The sequence below is a fragment of the Panulirus ornatus genome, chromosome 12 (genome assembly GCF_036320965.1).
Source record: "Panulirus ornatus isolate Po-2019 chromosome 12, ASM3632096v1, whole genome shotgun sequence".
Taxonomy (NCBI): Eukaryota; Metazoa; Arthropoda; class Malacostraca; order Decapoda; family Palinuridae; genus Panulirus; species Panulirus ornatus.
The window spans coordinates 30,308,516-30,328,560 of NC_092235.1; the positions used below are offsets into that span (position 1 = coordinate 30,308,516).

Genomic DNA, 20,045 nt, shown 5'->3' on the forward strand with positions numbered 1-20,045 from the left:
GCCCAGCCCACCCCCATACACATGTATATACATACGTCCACACAGGCAAATATACATACCTACACAGCTTTCCATGGTTTACCCCAGACGCTTCACATGCCCTGATTCAATCCACTGACAGCACGTCAACCCCGGTATACCACATCGATCCAATTCACTCTATTCCTTTCCCTCCTTTCACCCTCCTGCATGTTCAGGCCCCGATCACATAAAATCTTTTTCACTCCATCTTTCCACCTCCAATTTGGTCTCCCACTTCTCCTCATTCCCTCCACCTCCGACACATATATCCTCTTGGTCAATCTTTCCTCACTCATTCTCTCCATGTGCCCAAACCATTTCAAAACACCCTCTTCTGCTCTCTCAACCACGCTCTTTTTATTTCCACACATCTCTCTTACCCTTACGTTACTTACTCGATCAAACCACCTCACACCACACATTGTCCTCAAACATCTCATTTCCAGCACATCCATCCTCCTGCGCACAACTCTATCCATAGCCCACGCCTCACAACCATACAACATTGTTGGAACCACTATTCCTTCAAACATACCCATTTTTGCTTTCCGAGATAATGTTCTCGATTTCCACACATTCTTCAAGGCTCCCAGGATTTTCGCCCCCTCCCCCACCCTATGATCCACTTCCGCTTCCATGGTTCCATCCGCTGCCAGATCTACTCCCAGATATCTAAAACACTTTGCTTCATCCAGTTTTTCTCCATTCAAACTTACCTCCCAATTGACTTGACCCTCAACCCTACTGTACCTAATTACCTTGCTCTTATTCATATTTACTCTTAACTTTCTTCTTTCACACACTTTACCACACACTTTATATATATATATATATATATATATATATATATATATATATATATATATATTTCCCTGGGGATAGGGGAGAAAGAATACTTCCCACATATTCCCTGCGTGTCGTAGAAGGCGACTAAAAGGGAAGGGAGCGGGGGGCTGGAAATCCTCCCCTCTCGTTTTTTTTTTTTTATTCCAAAAGAAGGAACAGAGAAGAGGGCCAGGTGAGGATATTCCCTCAAAGGCCCAGTCCTCTGTTCTTAACGCTACCTCGCTATCGCGGGAAATAGCGAATAGTTTAAAAAAAAATATATATATATATATGGGGCTATGGATAGAGTTGTGCGCAGGAGGGTGGATGTGCTGGAAATGAGATGTTTGAGGACAATGTGTGGTGTGAGGTGGTTTGATCGAGTAAGTAATGTAAGGGTAAGAGAGATGTGTGGAAATAAAAAGAGCATGGTTGAGAGAGCAGAAGAGGGTGTTTTGAAATGGTTTGGGCGCATAGAGAGAATGAGTGAGGAAAGATTGACCAAGAGGATATATGTGTCGCAGGTGGAGGGAATGAGGAGAAGTGGGAGACCAAATTGGAGGTGGAAAGATGGAGTGAAAAAGATTTTGAGTGATCGGGGCCTGAACATGCAGAAGGGTAAAAGGCGGGCAAGGAATAGAGTGAATTGGATCGATGTGGTATACCGGGGTCTCTTTGATGTGTGTCAGCTGACTGTTTCTCTCTTGTGTCTCCCCTGATGGTGTGATTGTTGCTTGGGGTTGCACTTGGGAGCTTGTCGTGTTTCGTTTTCCCCATGGACTCATAGGAATATCTTGATCAAGAGCAAAATTGTGATTCTTTCCAATATTTTATATCTATTTTGCTCTGTTGCTGTCTCCCATGTTTGCGAGGTAGCGCAAGGAAACAGACGAAAGAAATGGCCCAACCCACCCCCATACACATGTATATACATACACGTCCACACACGCAAATATACATACCCATACATCTCAATGTACACATATATATACACACACAGACACATACATATATACACATGCACACAATTCACACTGTCTGCCTTTATTCATTCCCATCGCCACCTTGCCACACATGGAATAACATCCCCCTCCCCCTCATGTGAGCATGGTAGTGCTAGGAAAAGTCAACAAAGGCCCCATTCGTTCACACTCAGTCTCTAGCTGTCATGCAATAATGCACCGAAACCACAGCTCCCTTTCCACATCCACGCCCCACACAACATTCCATGGTTTACCCCAGACGCTTCCCATGCTCTGATTCAATCCACTGACAGCACGTGGGACCCCGGTATACCACATCGTTCCAATTCACTCTATTCCTTGCCTGCCTTTCACCCTCCTGCATGTTCAGGCCCCGATCACTCAAAATCTTTTTCACTCTATCTTTCCACCTCCAATTTGGTCTCCCACTTCTCTTCGTTCCCTCCACCTCTGACACATATATCCTCTTGGTCAATCTTTCCTCACTCATTCTCTCCATGTGCCCAAACCATTTCAAAACACCCTCTTCTGCTCTCTCAACCACGCTCTTTCTATTTCCACACATCTCTCTTACCCTTACGTTACTTACTCAATCAAACCACCTCACACCACACATTGTCCTCAAACATCTCATTTCCAGCACATCCATCCTCCTGCGCACAACTCTATCCATAGCCCACGCCTCGCAACCATACAACATTGTTGGAAACACTATTCCTTCAAACATACCCATTTTTGCTTTCCGAGATAATGTTCTCGACTTCCACACATTCTTCAAGGCTCCCAGAATTTTCGCCCCCTCCCCCACCCTATGATCCACTTCCGATTCCATGGTTCCATCCGCTGCCAGATCCACTCCCAGATATCTAAAACACTTCACTTCCTCCAGTTTTTCTCCATTCAAACTCACCTCCCAATTGATTTGACCCTCAACCCTACTGTACCTAATAACCTTGCTCTTATTCACATTTACTCTTAACTTTCTTCTTTCACACACTTTACCAAACTCAGTCACCAGCTTCTGCAGTTTCTCACATGAATCAGCCACCAGCGCTGTATCATCAGCGAACAACAACTGACTCACTTCCCAAGCTCTCTCATCCCCAAAAGACTTCATACTTGCCCCTCTTTCCAAAACTCTTGCATTCACCTCCCTAACAACCCCATCCATAAACAAATTAAACAACCATGGAGACATCACACACCCCTGCCGCAAACCTACCTTCACTGAGAACCAATCACTTTCCTCTCTTCCTACACGTACACATGCCTTACATCCTCGATAAAAACTTTTCACTGCTTCTAACAACTTTCCTCCCACACCATATATTCTTAATACCTTCCACAGAGCATCTCTATCAACTCTATCATATGCCTTCTCCAGATCCATAAATGCTACATACAAATCCATTTGCTTTTCTAAGTATTTCTCACATACATTCTTCAAAGCAAACACCTGATCCACACATCCTCTACCACTTCTGAAACCACACTGCTCTTCCCCAATCTGATGCTCTGTACATGCCTTCACCCTCTCAATCAATACCCTCCCATATAATTTACCAGGAATACTCAACAAACTTATACCTCTGTAATTTGAGCACTCACTCTTATCCCCTTTGCCTTTGTACAATGGCACTATGCACGCATTCCGCCAATCCTCAGGCACCTCACCGTGAGTCATACATACGTTAAATAACCTTACCAACCAGTCAACAATACAGTCACCCCCTTTTTTTTAATAAATTCCACTGCAATACCATCCAAACCTGCTGCCTTGCCGGCTTTCATCTTCCGCAAAGCTTTTACTACCTCTTCTCTGTTTACCAAATCATTTTCCCTAACCCTCTCACTTTGCACACCACCTCGACCAAAACACCCTATATCTGCCTATATATATATATATATATATATATATATATATATATATATATATATATATATATATATATATATATATTTTTTTTTTTTCTTTGTCGCTGTCTCCCGCGTTTGCGAGGTAGCGCAAGGAAACAGAAAACAGAAATGGCCCAACCCACCCCCATACACATGCCTTGATTCAAGCCACTGACAGCACATCAACCCCGGTATACCAAATCGCTCTAATTCACTCTATTCTTTGCCCTCCTTTCACCCTCCTGCATGTTCAGGCCCCGATCACACAAAATCTTTTTCACTCCATCTTTCCACCTCCAATTTGGTCTCCCTCTTCTCCTTGTTCCCTCCACCTCCGACACATATATCCTCTTGGTCAATCTTTCCTCACTCATTCTCTCCATGTGACCAAACCATTTCAAAACACCCTCTTCTGCTCTCTCAACCACGCTCATTTTATTTCCACACATCTCTCTTACCCTTACGTTACTTACTCGATCAAACCACCTCACACCACACATTGTCCTCAAACATCTCATTTCCAGCACATCCATCCTCCTGCGCACAACTCTATCCATAGTCCACGCCTCGCAACCATACAACATTGTTGGAAACACTATTCCTTCAAACATACCCATTTTTGCTTTCCGAGATAATGTTCTCGACTTCCACACATTCTTCAAGGCTCCCAGAATTTTCGCCCCCTCCCTCACACTATGATCCACTTCCGCTTCCATGGTTCCATCCGCTGCCAGATCCACTCCCAGATATCTAAAACACTTCATTTCCTCCAGTTTTTCTCCATTCAAACTCACCTCCCAATTGAATTGACCCTCAACCCTACTGTACCTAATAACCTTGCTCTTATTCACATTTACTCTTAACTTTCTTCTTTCACACACTTTACCAAACTCAGTCACCAGCTTCTGCAGTTTCTCACATGAATCAGCCACCAGCGCTGTATCATCAGTGAACAACAACTGACTCACTTCCCAAGCTCTCTCATCCCCAACTGACTTCATACGTGCCCCTCTTTCCAAAACTCTTGCATTCACCTCCCTAACAACCCCATCCATAAACAAATTAAACAACCATGGAGACATCACACACCCCTGCCGCAAACCTACATTCACTGAGAACCAATCACTTTCCTCTCTTCCTACACGTACACATGCCTTACATCCTCGATAAAAACTTTTCACTGCTTCTAACAACTTTCCTCCCACACCATATATTCTTAATACCTTCCACAGAGCATCTCTATCAACTCTATCATATGCCTTCTCCAGATCCATAAATGCTACATACAAATCCATTTGCTTTTCTAAGTATTTCTCACATACATTCTTCAAAGCAAACACCTGATCCACACATCCTCTACCACTTCTGAAACCACACTGCTCTTCCCCAATCTGATGCTCTGTACATGCCTTCACCCTCTCAATCAATACCCTCCCATATAATTTACCAGGAATACTCAACAAACTTATACCTCTGTAATTTGAGCACTCACTCTTATCCCCTTTGCCTTTGTACAATGGCACTATGCACGCATTCCGCCAATCCTCAGGCACCTCACCATGAGTCATACATACATTAAATAACCTTACCAACCAGTCAACAATACAGTCACCCCCTTTTTTAATAAATTCCACTGCAATACCATCCAAACCTGCTGCCTTGCCGGCTTTCATCTTCCGCAAAGCTTTTACTACCTCTTCTCTGTTTACCAACTCATTTTCCTTAACCCTCGCACTTTGCACACCACCTCGACCAAAACACCCTATATCTGCCACTCTATCATCAAACACATTCAACAAACCTTCAAAATACTCACTCCATCTCCTTCTCACATCACCACTACTTGTTATCACCTCCCCATTTGCGCCCTTCACTGAAGTTCCCATTTGCTCCCTTGTCTTACGCACTTTATTTACCTCCTTCCAGAACATCTTTTTATTCTCCCTAAAATTTAATGATACTCTCTCACCCCAACTCTCATTTGCCCTTTTTTTCACCTCTTGCACCTTTCTCTTGACCTCCTGTCTCTTTCTTTTATACATCTCCCACTCAATTGCATTTTTTCCCTGCAAAAATCGTGCAAATGCCTCTCTTTTCTCTTTCACTAATACTCTTACTTCTTCATCCCACCACTCACTACCCTTTCTAATCAACCCACCTCCCACTCTTCTCATGCCACAAGCATCTTTTGAGCAATCCATCATTGATTCCCTAAATACATCCCATTCCTCCCCCACTCCCCTTACTTCCATTGTTCTCACCTTTTTCCATTCTGTACTCAGTCTCTCCTGGTACTTCCTCACACAAGTCTCCTTCCCAAGCTCACTTACTCTCACCACCCTCTTCACCCCAACATTCACTCTTCTTTTCTGAAAACCCATACAAATCTTCACCTTAGCCTCCACAAGATAATGATCAGACATCCCTCCAGTTGCACCTCTCAGCACATTAACATCCAAAAGTCTCTCTTTCGCACGCCTGTCAATTATCACGTAATCCAATAACGCTCTCTGGCCATCTCTCCTACTTACATAAGTATACTTATGTATATCTCGCTTTTTAAACCAGGTATTCCCAATCATCAGTCCTTTTTCAGCACATAAATCTACAAGCTCTTCACCATTTCCATTTACAACATTGAACACCCCATGTATACCAATTATTCCCTTAACTGCCACATTACTCACCTTTGCATTCAAATCACCCAACACTATAACCCGGTCTTGTGCATCAAAACCACTAACACACTCATTCAGCTGCTCCCAAAACACTTGCCTCTCATGATCTTTCTTCTCATGCCCAGGTGCATATGCACCAATAATCACCCATCTCTCTCCATCAACTTTCAGTTTTACCCATATTAATCGAGAATTTACTTTCTTAAATTCTATCACATACTTCCACAACTCCTGTTTCAGGAGTACTGCTACTCCTTCCCTTGCTCTTGTCCTCTCACTAACCCCTGACTTTACTCCCAAGACATTCCCAAACCACTCTTCCCCTTTACCCTTGAGCTTCATTTCACTCAGAGCCAAAACATCCAGGTTCCTTTCCTCAAACATACTATATATATAGTGTGAGAGAGTATCATTAAATTTTAGGGAAAATAAAAAGATGTTCTGGAAGGAGGTAAATAAAGTGCTTAAGACAAGGGAGCGAATGGGAACTTCAGTGAAGGGCGCAAATGGGGAGGTGATAACAAGTAGTGGTGATGTGAGAAGGAGATGGAGTGAGTATTTTGAAGGTTTGTTGAATGTGTTTGATGATAGAGTGGCAGATATAGGGTGTTTTGGTCGAGGTGGTGTGCAAAGTGAGAGGGTTAGGGAAAATGATTTGGTAAACAGAGAAGAGGTACTAAAAGCTTTGCGGAAGATGAAAGCCGGCAAGGCAGCAGGTTTGGATGGTACTGCAGTGGAATTTATTAAAAAAGGGGGTGACTGTATTGTTGACTGGTTGGTAAGGTTATTTAATGTATGTATGACTCATGGTGAGGTGCCTGAGGATTGGCGGAATGCGTGCATAGTGCCATTGTACAAAGGCAAAGGGGATAAGAGTGAGTGCTCAAATTACAGAGGTATAAGTTTGTTGAGTATTCCTGGTAAATTATATGGGAGGGTATTGATTGAGAGGGTGAAGGCATGTACAAAGCATCAGATTGGGGAAGAGCAGTGTGGTTTCAGAAGTGGTAGAGGATGTGTGGATCAGGTGTTTGCTTTGAAGAATGTATGTGAGAAATACTTAGAAAAGCAAATGGATTTGTATGTAGCATTTATGGATCTGGAGAAGGCATATGATAGAGTTGATAGAGATGCTCTGTGGAAGGTATTAAGAATATATGGTGTGGGAGGAAAGTTGTTAGAAGCAGTGAAAAGTTTTTATCGAGGATGTAAGGCATGTGTACGTGTAGGAAGAGAGGAAAGTGATTGGTTCTCAGTGAATGTAGGTTTGCGGCAGGGGTGTGTGATGTCTCCATGGTTGTTTAATTTGTTTATGGATGGGGTTGTTAGGGAGGTAAATGCAAGAGTTTTGGAAAGAGGGGCAAGTATGAAGTCTGTTGGGAATGAGAGAGCTTGGGAAGTGAGTCAGTTGTTGTTCGCTGATGATACAGCGCTGGTGGCTGATTCATGTGAGAAACTGCAGAAGCTGGTGACTGAGTTTGGTAAAGTGTGTGGAAGAAGAAAGTTAAGAGTAAATGTGAATAAGAGCAAGGTTATTAGGTACAGTAGGGTTGAGGGTCAAGTCAATTGGGAGGTGAGTTTGAATGGAGAAAAACTGGAGGAAGTGAAGTGTTTTAGATATCTGGGAGTGGATCTGGCAGCGGATGGAACCATGGAAGCGGAAGTGGATCATAGGGTGGGGGAGGGGGCGAAAATTCTGGGAGCCTTGAAGAATGTGTTGAAGTCGAGAACATTATCTCGGAAAGCAAAAATGGGTATGTTTGAAGGAATAGTGGTTCCAACAATGTTGTATGGTTGCGAGGCGTGGGCTATGGATAGAGTTGTGCGCAGGAGGATGGATGTGCTGGAAATGAGATGTTTGAGGACAATGTGTGGTGTGAGGTGGTTTGATCGAGTGAGTAACGTAAGGATAAGAGAGATGCGTGGAAATAAAAAGAGCGTGGTTGAGAGAGCAGAAGAGGGTGTTTTGAAGTGGTTTGGGCACATGGAGAGGATGAGTGAGGAAAGATTGACCATGAGGATATATGTGTCGGAGGTGGAGGGAGCAAGGAGAAGAGGGAGACCAAATTGGAGGTGGAAAGATGGAGTGAAAAAGATTTTGTGTGATCGGGGCCTGAACATGCAGGAGGGTGAAAGGAGGGCAAGGAATAGAGTGAATTGGAGCGATGTGGTATACCGGGGTTGACGTGCTGTCAGTGGATTGAATCAAGGCATGTGAAGCGTCTGGGGTAAACCATGGAAAGCTGTGCAGGTATGTATATTTGCGTGTGTGGACGTATGTATATACATGTGTATGGGGGGGGTTGGGCCATTTCTTTCGTCTGTTTCCTTGCGCTACCTCGCAAACGCGGGAGACAGCGACAAAGTATAAAAAATATATATATATATATATATATATATATATATATATATATATATATATATATATATATATGTGGGCATGAGAAGAAAGATCATGAGAGGCAAGTGTTTTGGGAGCAGCTGAATGAGTGTGTTAGCGGTTTTGATGCACGAGACCGGGTTATAGTGATGGGTGATTTGAATGCAAAGGTGAGTAATGTGGCAGTTGAGGGAATAATTGGTATGCATGGGGTGTTCAGTGTTGTAAATGGAAATGGTGAAGAGCTTGTAGATTTATGTGCTGAAAAAGGACTGATGATTGGGAATACCTGGTTTAAAAAGCGAGATATACATAAGTATACTTATGTAAGTAGGAGAGATGGCCAGAGAGCGTTACTGGATTACGTGTTAATTGACAGGCGACCGAAAGAGAGACTTTTGGATGTTAATGTGCTGAGAGGTGCAACTGGAGGGATGTCTGATCATTATCTTGTGGAGGCTAAGGTGAAGATTAGTATGGGTTTTCAGAAAAGAGGAGTGAATGTTGGGGTGAAGAAGGTGGTGAGAGTAAGTGAGCTTGGGAAGGAGACCTGTGTGAGAAGTACCAGGAGAGACTGTGTACAGAATGGAAAAAGGTGAGAACAATGGAAGTAAGGGGAGTGGGGGAGGAATGGGATGTATTTAGGGAATCAGTGATGGATTGCGCAAAAGATGCTTGTGGCATGAGAAGAGTGGGAGGTGGGCTGTTTAGAAAGGGTAGTGAGTGGTGGGATGAAGAAGTAAGAGTATTAGTGAAAGAGAAGAGAGAGGCATTTGGATGATTTTTGCAGGGAAAAAATGCAATTGAGTGAGAGAAGTATAAAAGAAAGAGACAGGAGGTCAAGAGAAAGTTGCAAGAGGTGAAAAAAAGGGCAAATGAGAGTTGGGGTGAGAGACTATCAGTAAATTTTAGGGAGAATAAAAAGATGTTCTGGAAGGAGGTAAATAGGGTGCGTAAGACAAGGGAGCAAATGGGAACTTCAGTGAAGGGCGTAAATGGGGAGGTGATAACAAGTAGTGGTGATGTGAGAAGGAGATGGAGTGAGTATTTTGAAGGTTTGTTGAATGTGTCTGATGACAGAGTGGCAGATATAGGGTGTTTGGGTCGAGGTGGTGTGCAAAGTGAGAGGGTTAGGGAAAATGATTTGGTAAACAGAGAAGAGGTAGTAAAAGCTTTGCGGAAGATGAAAGCCGGCAAGGCAGCAGGTTTGGATGGTATTGCAGTGGAATTTATTAAAAAAGGGGGTGACTGTATTGTTGACTGGTTGGTAAGGTTATTCAATGTATGTATGACTCATGGTGAGGTGCCTGAGGATTGGCGGAATGCGTGCATAGTGCCATTGTACAAAGGCAAAGGGGATAAGAGTGAGTGCTCAAATTACAGAGGTATAAGTTTGTTGAGTATTCCTGGTAAATTATATGGGAGGGTATTGATTGAGAGGGTGAAGGCATGTACAGAGCATCAGATTGGGGAAGAGCAGTGCGGTTTCAGAAGTGGTAGAGGATGTGTGGATCAGGTGTTTGCTTTGAAGAATGTATGTGAGAAATACTTAGAAAAGCAAATGGATTTGTATGTAGCATTTATGGATCTGGAGAAGGCATATGATAGAGTTGATAGAGATGCTCTGTGGAAGGTATTAAGAATATATTGTGTGGGAGGCAAGTTGTTAGAAGCAGTGAAAAGTTTTTATCGAGGATGTAAGGCATGTGTACGTGTAGGAAGAGAGGAAAGTGATTGGTTCTCAGTGAATGTAGGTTTGCGACAGGGGTGTGTGATGTCTCCATGGTTGTTTAATTTGTTTATGGATGGGGTTGTTAGGGAGGTAAATGCAAGAGTCCTGGAAAGAGGGGCAAGTATGAAGTCTGTTGGGGATGAGAGAGCTTGGGAAGTGAGTCAGTTGTTGTTCGCTGATGATACAGCGCTGGTGGCTGATTCATATGAGAAACTGCAGAAGCTGGTGACTGAGTTTGGTAAAGTGTGTGGAAGAAGAAAGTTAAGAGTAAATGTGAATAAGAGCAAGGTTATTAGGTACAGTAGGGGTGAGGTTCAAGTCAATTGGGAGGTGAGTTTGAATGGAGAAAAACTGGAGGAAGTGAAGTGTTTTAGATATCTGGGAGTGGATCTGTCAGCGGATGGAACCATGGAAGCGGAAGTAGATCATAGGGTGGGGGAGGGGGCGAAAATTTTGGGAGCCTTGAAAAATGTGTGGAAGTCGAGAACATTATCCCGGAAAGCAAAAATGGGTATGTTTGAAGGAATAGTGGTTCCAACAATGTTGTATGGTTGCGAGGCGTGGGCTATGGATAGAGTTGTGCGCAGGAGGATGGATGTGCTGGAAATGAGATGTTTGAGGACAATGTGTGGTGTGAGGTGGTTTGATCGAGTAAGTAACGTAAGGGTAAGAGAGATGTGTGGAAATAAAAAGAGCGTGGTTGAGAGAGCAGAAGAGGGTGTTTTAAAATGGTTTGGGCACATGGAGAGAATGAGTGAGGAAAGATTGACCAAGAGGATATATGTGTCGGAGGTGGAGGGAACGAGGAGAAGAGGGAGACCAAATTGGAGGTGGAAAGATGGAGTGAAAAAGATTTTGTGTGATCGGGGCCTGAACATGCAGGAGGGTGAAAGGAGGGCAAGGAATAGAGTGAATTGGAGCGATGTGGTATACAGGGGTTGACGTGCTGTCAGTGGATTGAATCAAGGCATGTGAAGCGTCTGGGGTAAACCATGGAAAGCTGTGTAGGTATGTATATTTGTGTGTGTGGACGTGTGTATGTACATGTGTATGGGGGGGGTTGGGCCATTTCTTTCGTCTGTTTCCTTGCGCTACCTCGCAAACGCGGGAGACAGCGACAAAGTATAAAAAAAAAAAAAAAAAAAAATATATATATATATATATATATATATATATATATATATATATATATATATATATATATATATATATATATATATTATCCCTGGGGACAGGGGATAAATATATATATATATATATATATATATATATATATATATATATATATATATATATATATATATATATATAATATATATATATATATATATATATATATATATATATATATATATATATATATATATATATCTTTTGCGCAATCCATCACTGATTCCCTAAATACATCCCATTCCTCCCCCACTCCCCTTACTTCCATTGTTCTCACCTTTTTCCATTCTGCACTCAGTCTCTCCTGGTACTTCCTCACACAAGTCTCCTTCCCAAGCTCACTTACTCTCACCACCCTCTTCATGAGAAGAGTGGGAGGTGGGTTGATTAGAGAGGGTAGTGAGTGGTGGGATGAAGAAGTAAGAGTATTAGTGAAAGAGAAGAGAGAGGCATTTGGACGATTTTTGCAGGGAAAAAATGCAATTGAGTGGGAGACGTATAAAAGAAAGAGACAGGAGGTCAAGAGAAAGGTGCAAGAGGTGAAAAAAAGGGCAAATGAGAGTTGGGGTGAGAGAGGATCATTAAATTTTAGGGAGAATAAAAAGATGTTCTGGAAGGAGGTAAATAAAGTGCGTAAGACAAGGGAGCAAATGGGAACTTCAGTGAAGGGCGCAAATGGGGAGGTGATAACAAGTAGTGGTGATGTGAGAAGGAGATGGAGTGAGTATTTTGAAGGTTTGTTGAATGTGTTTGATGATAGAGTGGCAGATATAGGGTGTTTTGGTCGAGGTGGTGTGCAAAGTGAGAGGGTTAGGGAAAATGATTTGGTAAACAGAGAAGAGGTAGTAAAAGCTTTGCGGAAGATGAAAGCTGGCAAGGCAGCGGGTTTGGATGGTATTGCAGTGGAATTTATTAAAAAAGGGGGTGACTGTATTGTTGACTGGTTGGTAAGGTTATTTAATGTATGTATGACTCATGGTGAGGTGCCTGAGGATTGGCGGAATGCGTGCATAGTGCCATTGTACAAAGGCAAAGGGGATAAGAGTGAGTGCTCAAATTACAGAGGTATAAGTCTGTTGAGTATTCCTGGCAAATTATATGGGAGGGTATTGATTGAGAGGGTGAAGGCATGTACAGAGCATCAGATTGGGGAAGAGCAGTGTGGTTTCAAAAGTGGTAGAGGATGTGTGGATCAGGTGTTTGCTTTGAAGAATGTATGTGAGAAATACTTAGAAAAGCAAATGGATTTGTATGAAGCATTTATGGATCTGGAGAAGGCATATGATAGAGTTGATAGAGATGCTCTGTGGAAGGTATTAAGAATATATGGTGTGGAAGGCAAGTTGTTAGAAGCAGTGAAAAGTTTTTATCGAGGATGTAAGGCATGTGTACGTGTAGGAAGAGAGGAAAGTGATTGGTTCTCAGTGAATGTAGGTTTGCGGCAGGGGTGTGTGATGTCTCCATGGTTGTTCAATTTGTTTATGGATGGGGTTGTTAGGGAGGTGAATGCAAGAGTTTTGGAAAGAGGGGCAAGTATGAAGTCTGTTGGGGATGAGAGAGCTTGGGAAGTGAGTCAGTTGTTGTTCGCTGATGATACAGCGCTGGTTGCTGATTCATGTGAGAAACTGCAGAAGCTGGTGACTGAGTTTGGTAAAGTGTGTGAAAGAAGAAAGTTAAGAGTAAATGTGAATAAGAGCAAGGTTATTAGGTACAGTAGGGTTGAGGGTCAAGTCAATTGGGAGGTGAGTTTGAATGGAGAAAAACTGGAGGAAGTAAAGTGTTTTAGATATCTGGGAGTGGATCTGGCAGCGGATGGAACCATGGAAGCGGAAGTGGATCATAGGGTGGGGGAGGGGGCGAAAATTCTGGGAGCCTTGAAGAATGTGTGGAAGTCGAGAACATTATCTCGGAAAGCAAAAATGGGTATGTTTGAAGGAATAGTGGTTCCAACAATGTTGTATGGTTGCGAGGCGTGGGCTATGGATAGAGTTGTGCGCAGGAGGATGGATGTGCTGGAAATGAGATGTTTGAGGACAATGTGTGGTGTGAGGTGGTTTGATCGAGTAAGTAACGTAAGGGTAAGAGAGATGTGTGGAAATAAAAAGAGTATGGTTGAGAGAGCAGAAGAGGGTGTTTTGAAATGGTTTGGGCACATGGATAGAATGAGTGAGGAAAGATTGACCAAGAGGATATATGTGTCGGAGGTGGAGGGAACGAGGAGAAGTGGGAGACCAAATTGGAGGTGGAAAGATGGAGTGAAAAAGATTTTGTGTGATCGGGGCCTTAACATGCAGGAGGGTGAAAGGAGGGCAAGGAATAGAGTGAATTGGATTGATGTGGTATACCGGGGTTGACATGCTGTCAGTGGATTGAATCAGGGCATGTGAAGCATCTGGGGTAAACCATGGAAAGCTGTGTAGGTATGTATATTTGCGTGTGTGGACGTACGTATATACATGTGTATGGGGGTGGGTTGGGCCATTTCTTTCGTCTGTTTCCTTGCGCTACCTCGCAAACATGGGAGACAGCGACAAAGCAGAAAAAAAAAAAATCTCTCTTTTTAAACCAGATATTCCCTATCACCAGTCCTTTTTCAGCACACAAAACTGCAAGCTCTTCACCATTTCCACTTACAACACTGAACACCCCATGTACACAAATTATACCCTCAACTGCCACATTACTTACCTTTGCATTCAAATCACCCATCACTATAACCTAGTCTCATGCATCAAAGCTGCTGACACACTCACTCAGCTGCTCCCAAAACACCTGCCTTTCACAATCTTTCTTCTCATGACCTGGTCCACAGGCACCAATAATCACCCATCTCTCTCCATCCACTTTTAGTTTTACCCATATCAGTCTAGAGTTTACTTTCTTACAATCTAGCACATACTCCCACAACTCCTGCTTCAGAAATAGTGCTACTTCTTCCTTTGCTCTTGTCCTCTCACAAACCCCTGACTTTACTCCAAAGACATTCCCAAACCACTCTTCCCCTTTACCCTTGAGCTTCGTTTCACTCAGAGCCAAAACATCCAGATTCCTTTCCTCAAACATATTACCTATCTCTCCTTTTTTCTCATCTTGGTTACATCCACACACATTTAGACACCCCAATCTGAACCTTCGAGGAGGATGAGCACTTCCTGCATGACTCCTTCTGTTTCCCCTTTTAGAAAGTTAAAATACAAGGAGGGGAGGGTTTCTAGCCCTCAGCTCCTATCCCCTTCAGTCACCTTCTACAACATGCAGGGAATGCAGGGGAAGTATTCTTCCTCCCCTATCCCCAGGGATATATGGATATATATTATTATCATTATTATACTTTGTTGCTGTCTCCCGCATTAGCAAGGTAGCTCAAGGAAACAGATGAAAGAATGGCCCATCCCACCCACATGTATATACATAAACGCCCACACACGCACATATACATACCTATACATTTCAATGTATACATACATACACACACACAAACATATACATATACACATGCAAATATTCATACATGCTGCCTTCATCCATTCCTGCTGCCACCCCGCCACATATGAAAATGACAACCCCCTCCCTCCACACGCACACAAAGTAGCACTAAGAAAGGACAACAAAGGCTACATTCGTCCACACTCAGACTCTAGCTGTCATGTGTAATGCACTGAAACCACAGCTCCCTTTCCACATCCAGGACCCACAAAACTTTCCATGGTTTACCCCTGATGCTTCACATGCCCTAGTTCAATGAACTGACAGCACGTCAACCCCAGTATACCACATCGTTCCAATTCACTCTATTCCTTGCACGCCTTTCACCCTCCTGTATGTTCAGGCCCCGATCGCTTAAAATCTTTTTCACTCCATCCTTCCACATTCAATTTGGTCTCCCATTTCTCCTCATTCCCTCCACCTCTGACACAAATACCCTCTTTGTCACTCTTTCCTCACACATTCTCTCCATGTGACCAAACCATTTCAATACACCCTCTTCTGCTCTCTCAACCACACTCTATTTATTACCACAAATCTCTCTTACCCTTTCATAACTTACTCGATCAAACTCCCTCACTTAATTGCTGTTTCCCACTTCAGTGAGGTAGTGCCAAGAAACAGATGAAGAATGGCCCATCCACTCTTATACAGATGTATATACACAAACATCCATACATGCAAATATACATGCATATACATATCAACATATACATACAAAGACATATACATATATACACAAGTATATACTCATACTTGCTTGCCTCTATCCATTCCTGTCGCTACCCCACCATACAGGAAATAGTAACACCCCCCAAAGTGTTAATCAATGGTCTTGATTAGGGCCTCAGCTGTGCATGCCATCTCAGCTAAAGAAAAAAAATAATCAATAAAAACTTTCACAGTATATGGGCAGTAGATGAATGGAACAGAATGACTGTGGATAAGGTTAATGCAGACAGCACATATGAATTTAAGAGGTTGTATGATAGTAGAGAGTATTCAAGAGGTGGGTACCCATTACTGAAAAACTTCCTCCTGTAGAGTACAAACAGGTAATTACAAATAAGTAATTGTCTGAACCACAAGCTGATTATCTATACACACTTTCAGTAATCAGGCAGGGTAGCTAATCTTTCAGCACTCAGGAAGAAATACGTTAATTGGAAATCATATTTCTGCCCATGAAAAAATTCAGTAAACTTACAGGAATGAAATTCATCTTGGACACACTGGTGTTGGAAATGGCAACGTTATGAGTAGCTCGTCCTTCTTCTCCTGTGGCCTCTACTGCAATGCGCATATCCGTAATATCCCGTAAACGTGCACGGTATGAATACTCTGTCAGGGCTTGCATTGCCACAAGTGTGTCCTGTAATGCAGCAGTTTAGGATACAATTATAGTATGCATTAGCAACTATTAGGTTTATGTTTAATTATTTCTACCTGAGAAATTACACAACTATTTCATTCCAACATTTTTTTCTTAAAAAAGTATCTCTCATTACTAATCTATCTATTTCTTTTACATCCTATCATAGCTAGGAGCTTCAGCACACCTCACTTGCACATCACTACTTAAAATTGTCATTTGATCTGTCCATAACCTAGACATGGTCAATTATGATTGTTTTGTTAATTTTCCTGCTATATAACTCACTGTGCAGAAAAATGTAAATGTACTTATACACAATAATAAAATACTGAAAGCATGGTAACACTTACTACTGTTGATATGAAACCTCCATCATGCATTCTCATTGCATTGAGCCACTCTACAATACGTTCCTGAATGATGTTGACACCATCTCGGATGAGATAGACAAGCAGAGCATACGATGAAGCCTCAACAGCATGTGAATCCCATTCCCCTTCATATTTAGGTTGCAACAAGTTCCTTTGGTTGTTCTCATAAACCCGAGTGTTTGTCTTGACTTGTTTTCGAGACCAGTAAATAAGTCCATCTGCAAAATTGCTATACCATAACTTGCACAATCTATGACTCCCTGCACACAAAAATTTGACATTAACTCTTCATTAAGGCAAATACATTTAATATTTGCACATAACAGGGTGAAAAGTTCAAAATATAAGAAAAAACCCAAGTCTGTTAAACAACAGTGTAATTTTTCTATCAAAATAATATACAACTCAAATTGTTATGTCACTCTTTATGAGTGCTGTGTGCTCTTTGACATAAGCTGCATGGCTGCCAGGCATTTGAGGAACTCCATGGGTAATTTCAGGCATTACTAGAAAGTTATGTGGTATTTTTATAAGTGCTTTTGACAAACAAAAATTATCACTAGTGATTTTACATAAAAAAATATATTGTCTAGCAAAAGCGATACAACATAATTACTCAGTAACATCAGGAAGGAGATCTCATGCAGGCATCCTTGAAATCTCCACCTGTACTTCCCCATATACAGAAAACATTTAAGCTATAGCATCAAGAAAAATGTCTGGGATGCTACTATAAGTATCAAAGGCTGTAACTATTGCAATCAAGGAAGAAGCAACAATTTCAGGAACTTGCCCCATATGAGAACAACCACTCCCTTTTAATAGGCCCTCATATTAGGTTATCTGTTTCCTAAGGGTTAACAGTGATCTATAAAAGTACTTCAACTAATACCTCTAGTTACATATATTCATTGCTATGGTAATGTTCCCATTAAGTTTGTAAAGTCACTTAAAATTTGAACTCTTTCAAAAATCTTTCCACCTATTTACAGCCATATCATACATGACTAGCACTCCAATAAGTACAGCAGAGGGGTTCGCATAAGACCTTTTTCACACAATCCAATCTAAGGGAACCTCAACAGTCTTCCAATTCATCATTTCCCTTACTCCCTCACTCTAATCTTCCACTATGTTTTGGCCTTCTTCAACATCCACTTCCACTTTACATACATTCTTGTACGTACTCTTTCCATGTGTTCAACCAATCACTTAAGTCTACCTACTCTAGCTCAATTTCCCTATTCCCCACTTTAGCTACTTTGAAATCAACATCCAATCTCAAATGATCCATTTCAACTACTTGCAATCATAAACTATTATACTGTTATAAACCTTTCAATTATATGCTGTGATGGAGACTTTTTTCATACAAAACTCTCCAGACTTAATTCTCATATTTTTTCAAACCTGAACTCTGTTTCCCACATTGGCAAGGTAGTGCATGGAACAGAAAGAAAAGGCCACATCCTCTCACATCCATATTCTAGCTGTCATGTGTAATCCACTGAAACCAAAGCTCCCTATCCAGAACCAAGTCCCACAGACCTTTCCATGGTTCACCTCAGACACTTCACATGCCCTGGTTCACAAACAACAAGTTGACCTCTGTATACCACATAATTCTAATACACTCTATCCTGCACATACCTTTCACCCTCCTGCATGTTCATGCCCTGATCACTCAAAATCTTTTTCACTCCATCTTTCCATCCCAATTTGGTCTCCCCATTCTCCTTGTTCCCTCCACTTCTGACACATAAATCCTCTTAGTCAACTTGTCCCCACTCATTCTCTCCATATGTACAAACCATTTCAGCACACTCTCTTCATATCTCTCAACCACACTCATTCTATTACCACACCACTCTCTTACCCTTTCATTACTTACTTAATCAAACAACCCTACACCACATACTGTCCTCAAACATTTCCAACACATCTACTCACCCCCACACAGCCTTATCTATAGTCCATGCCTCATATCCATATAATATTGTTGGGACTACTAAAATTTCAAACTTACCCATTTTTGTCCTCCCAGATAACAGTCTCTCTTTCCACACATGGTTCAGCACTCCTAGAACCTTTGCCCTCACCCATCCTATGACTCACTTTTTTTTCCATTATTCCATTTGCTGCAGTGTCCACCCCCAGATATCTAAAACTCTTTTCACTTTAATTTTTTCCAAACTCTGAAACACTTTTCATTTCAAGTCTTTTCCAAGCTCACACTCCCAGCTAACCTGTCCCTTAACCCTACTAAACCTAATAAGGTTACTTTTATTCACATCTACTTTCAGTTTTCTCCTTTCCCACACTCTTCCAAACCCTGTCACCAACTTCTACAGTTTCTCACTTGAATCTGTCACCAATGCTGTATCATCAACGAACAAGAACTGACTCACTTCCCAGGCCCTCTCATTTTCCATATACTGCATAACTCTCACCTATCTCTAGGACTCTTGCATTTACTTCCCTCACCACCCCATTCATAAACAAATCAAACAACCATGGAGCATTACACACCCCTGCTGCAGACCAACCTTCACTTGGAACCATTCACTCTCCTCTTTCCCTCTTTATACACATGCCTTACACCCTTTATAAAAGCTTCTCACTGTCTCTAGCAGCTTTCCTCCCACACTATATATTCTTGAGACCTTCCATTCAGCATCTATATCAACCCTATCAAAAAAACTTTCTTCAGATCCATAAATGCTACATACAAATCCATCTATTACTCTAAGTATTTCTCACACACATTCTTAAAAGCAAACACCTGATCCACACATCCTCTACCACCTCTGAAAGCACACTGCTCAACCCCTGTCAGCAGCTCTGTACATGCCTTCACCTTCTCAACCAATATCTTCCCATACACTTATTAGGTACACTCAACGAACTTATACCTCTGTAATTTGAACACTCACCTTTATCCCTCTTGTTTTTAAACAGTGGCACTAAACATGCATTTCACCAATACTAAGATACCTCAGCATGATCCATGCATACAATGAAAATCCTTGTACCTCATATTTGATTTCTCTTTTGGAGATAAAGACCAATGAGCATCTGAAAGTGTGCTTCCTCTGTGGGGATTTAACAGAGCTCTACATCCCAAAATG

The 20,045-nt window shown here is 42.0% G+C and overlaps 1 protein-coding gene across 1 annotated transcript in view; it reads right to left on the bottom strand.

Annotated features, from left to right (window-relative positions):
- The window catches only part of LOC139751996 (CD109 antigen-like), a 364,823-nt gene that overhangs the window by 42,592 nt on the left and 302,186 nt on the right, over positions 1 to 20,045 (bottom strand). The window contains exons 26-27 of the mRNA XM_071667757.1: positions 16,897 to 17,135; positions 16,379 to 16,543 (exon numbers count right to left, since the gene is read on the bottom strand). Coding sequence (XP_071523858.1) covers positions 16,379 to 16,543; positions 16,897 to 17,135 — 404 coding nt within the window. The remainder of the gene's footprint in view (positions 1 to 16,378; positions 16,544 to 16,896; positions 17,136 to 20,045) is intronic.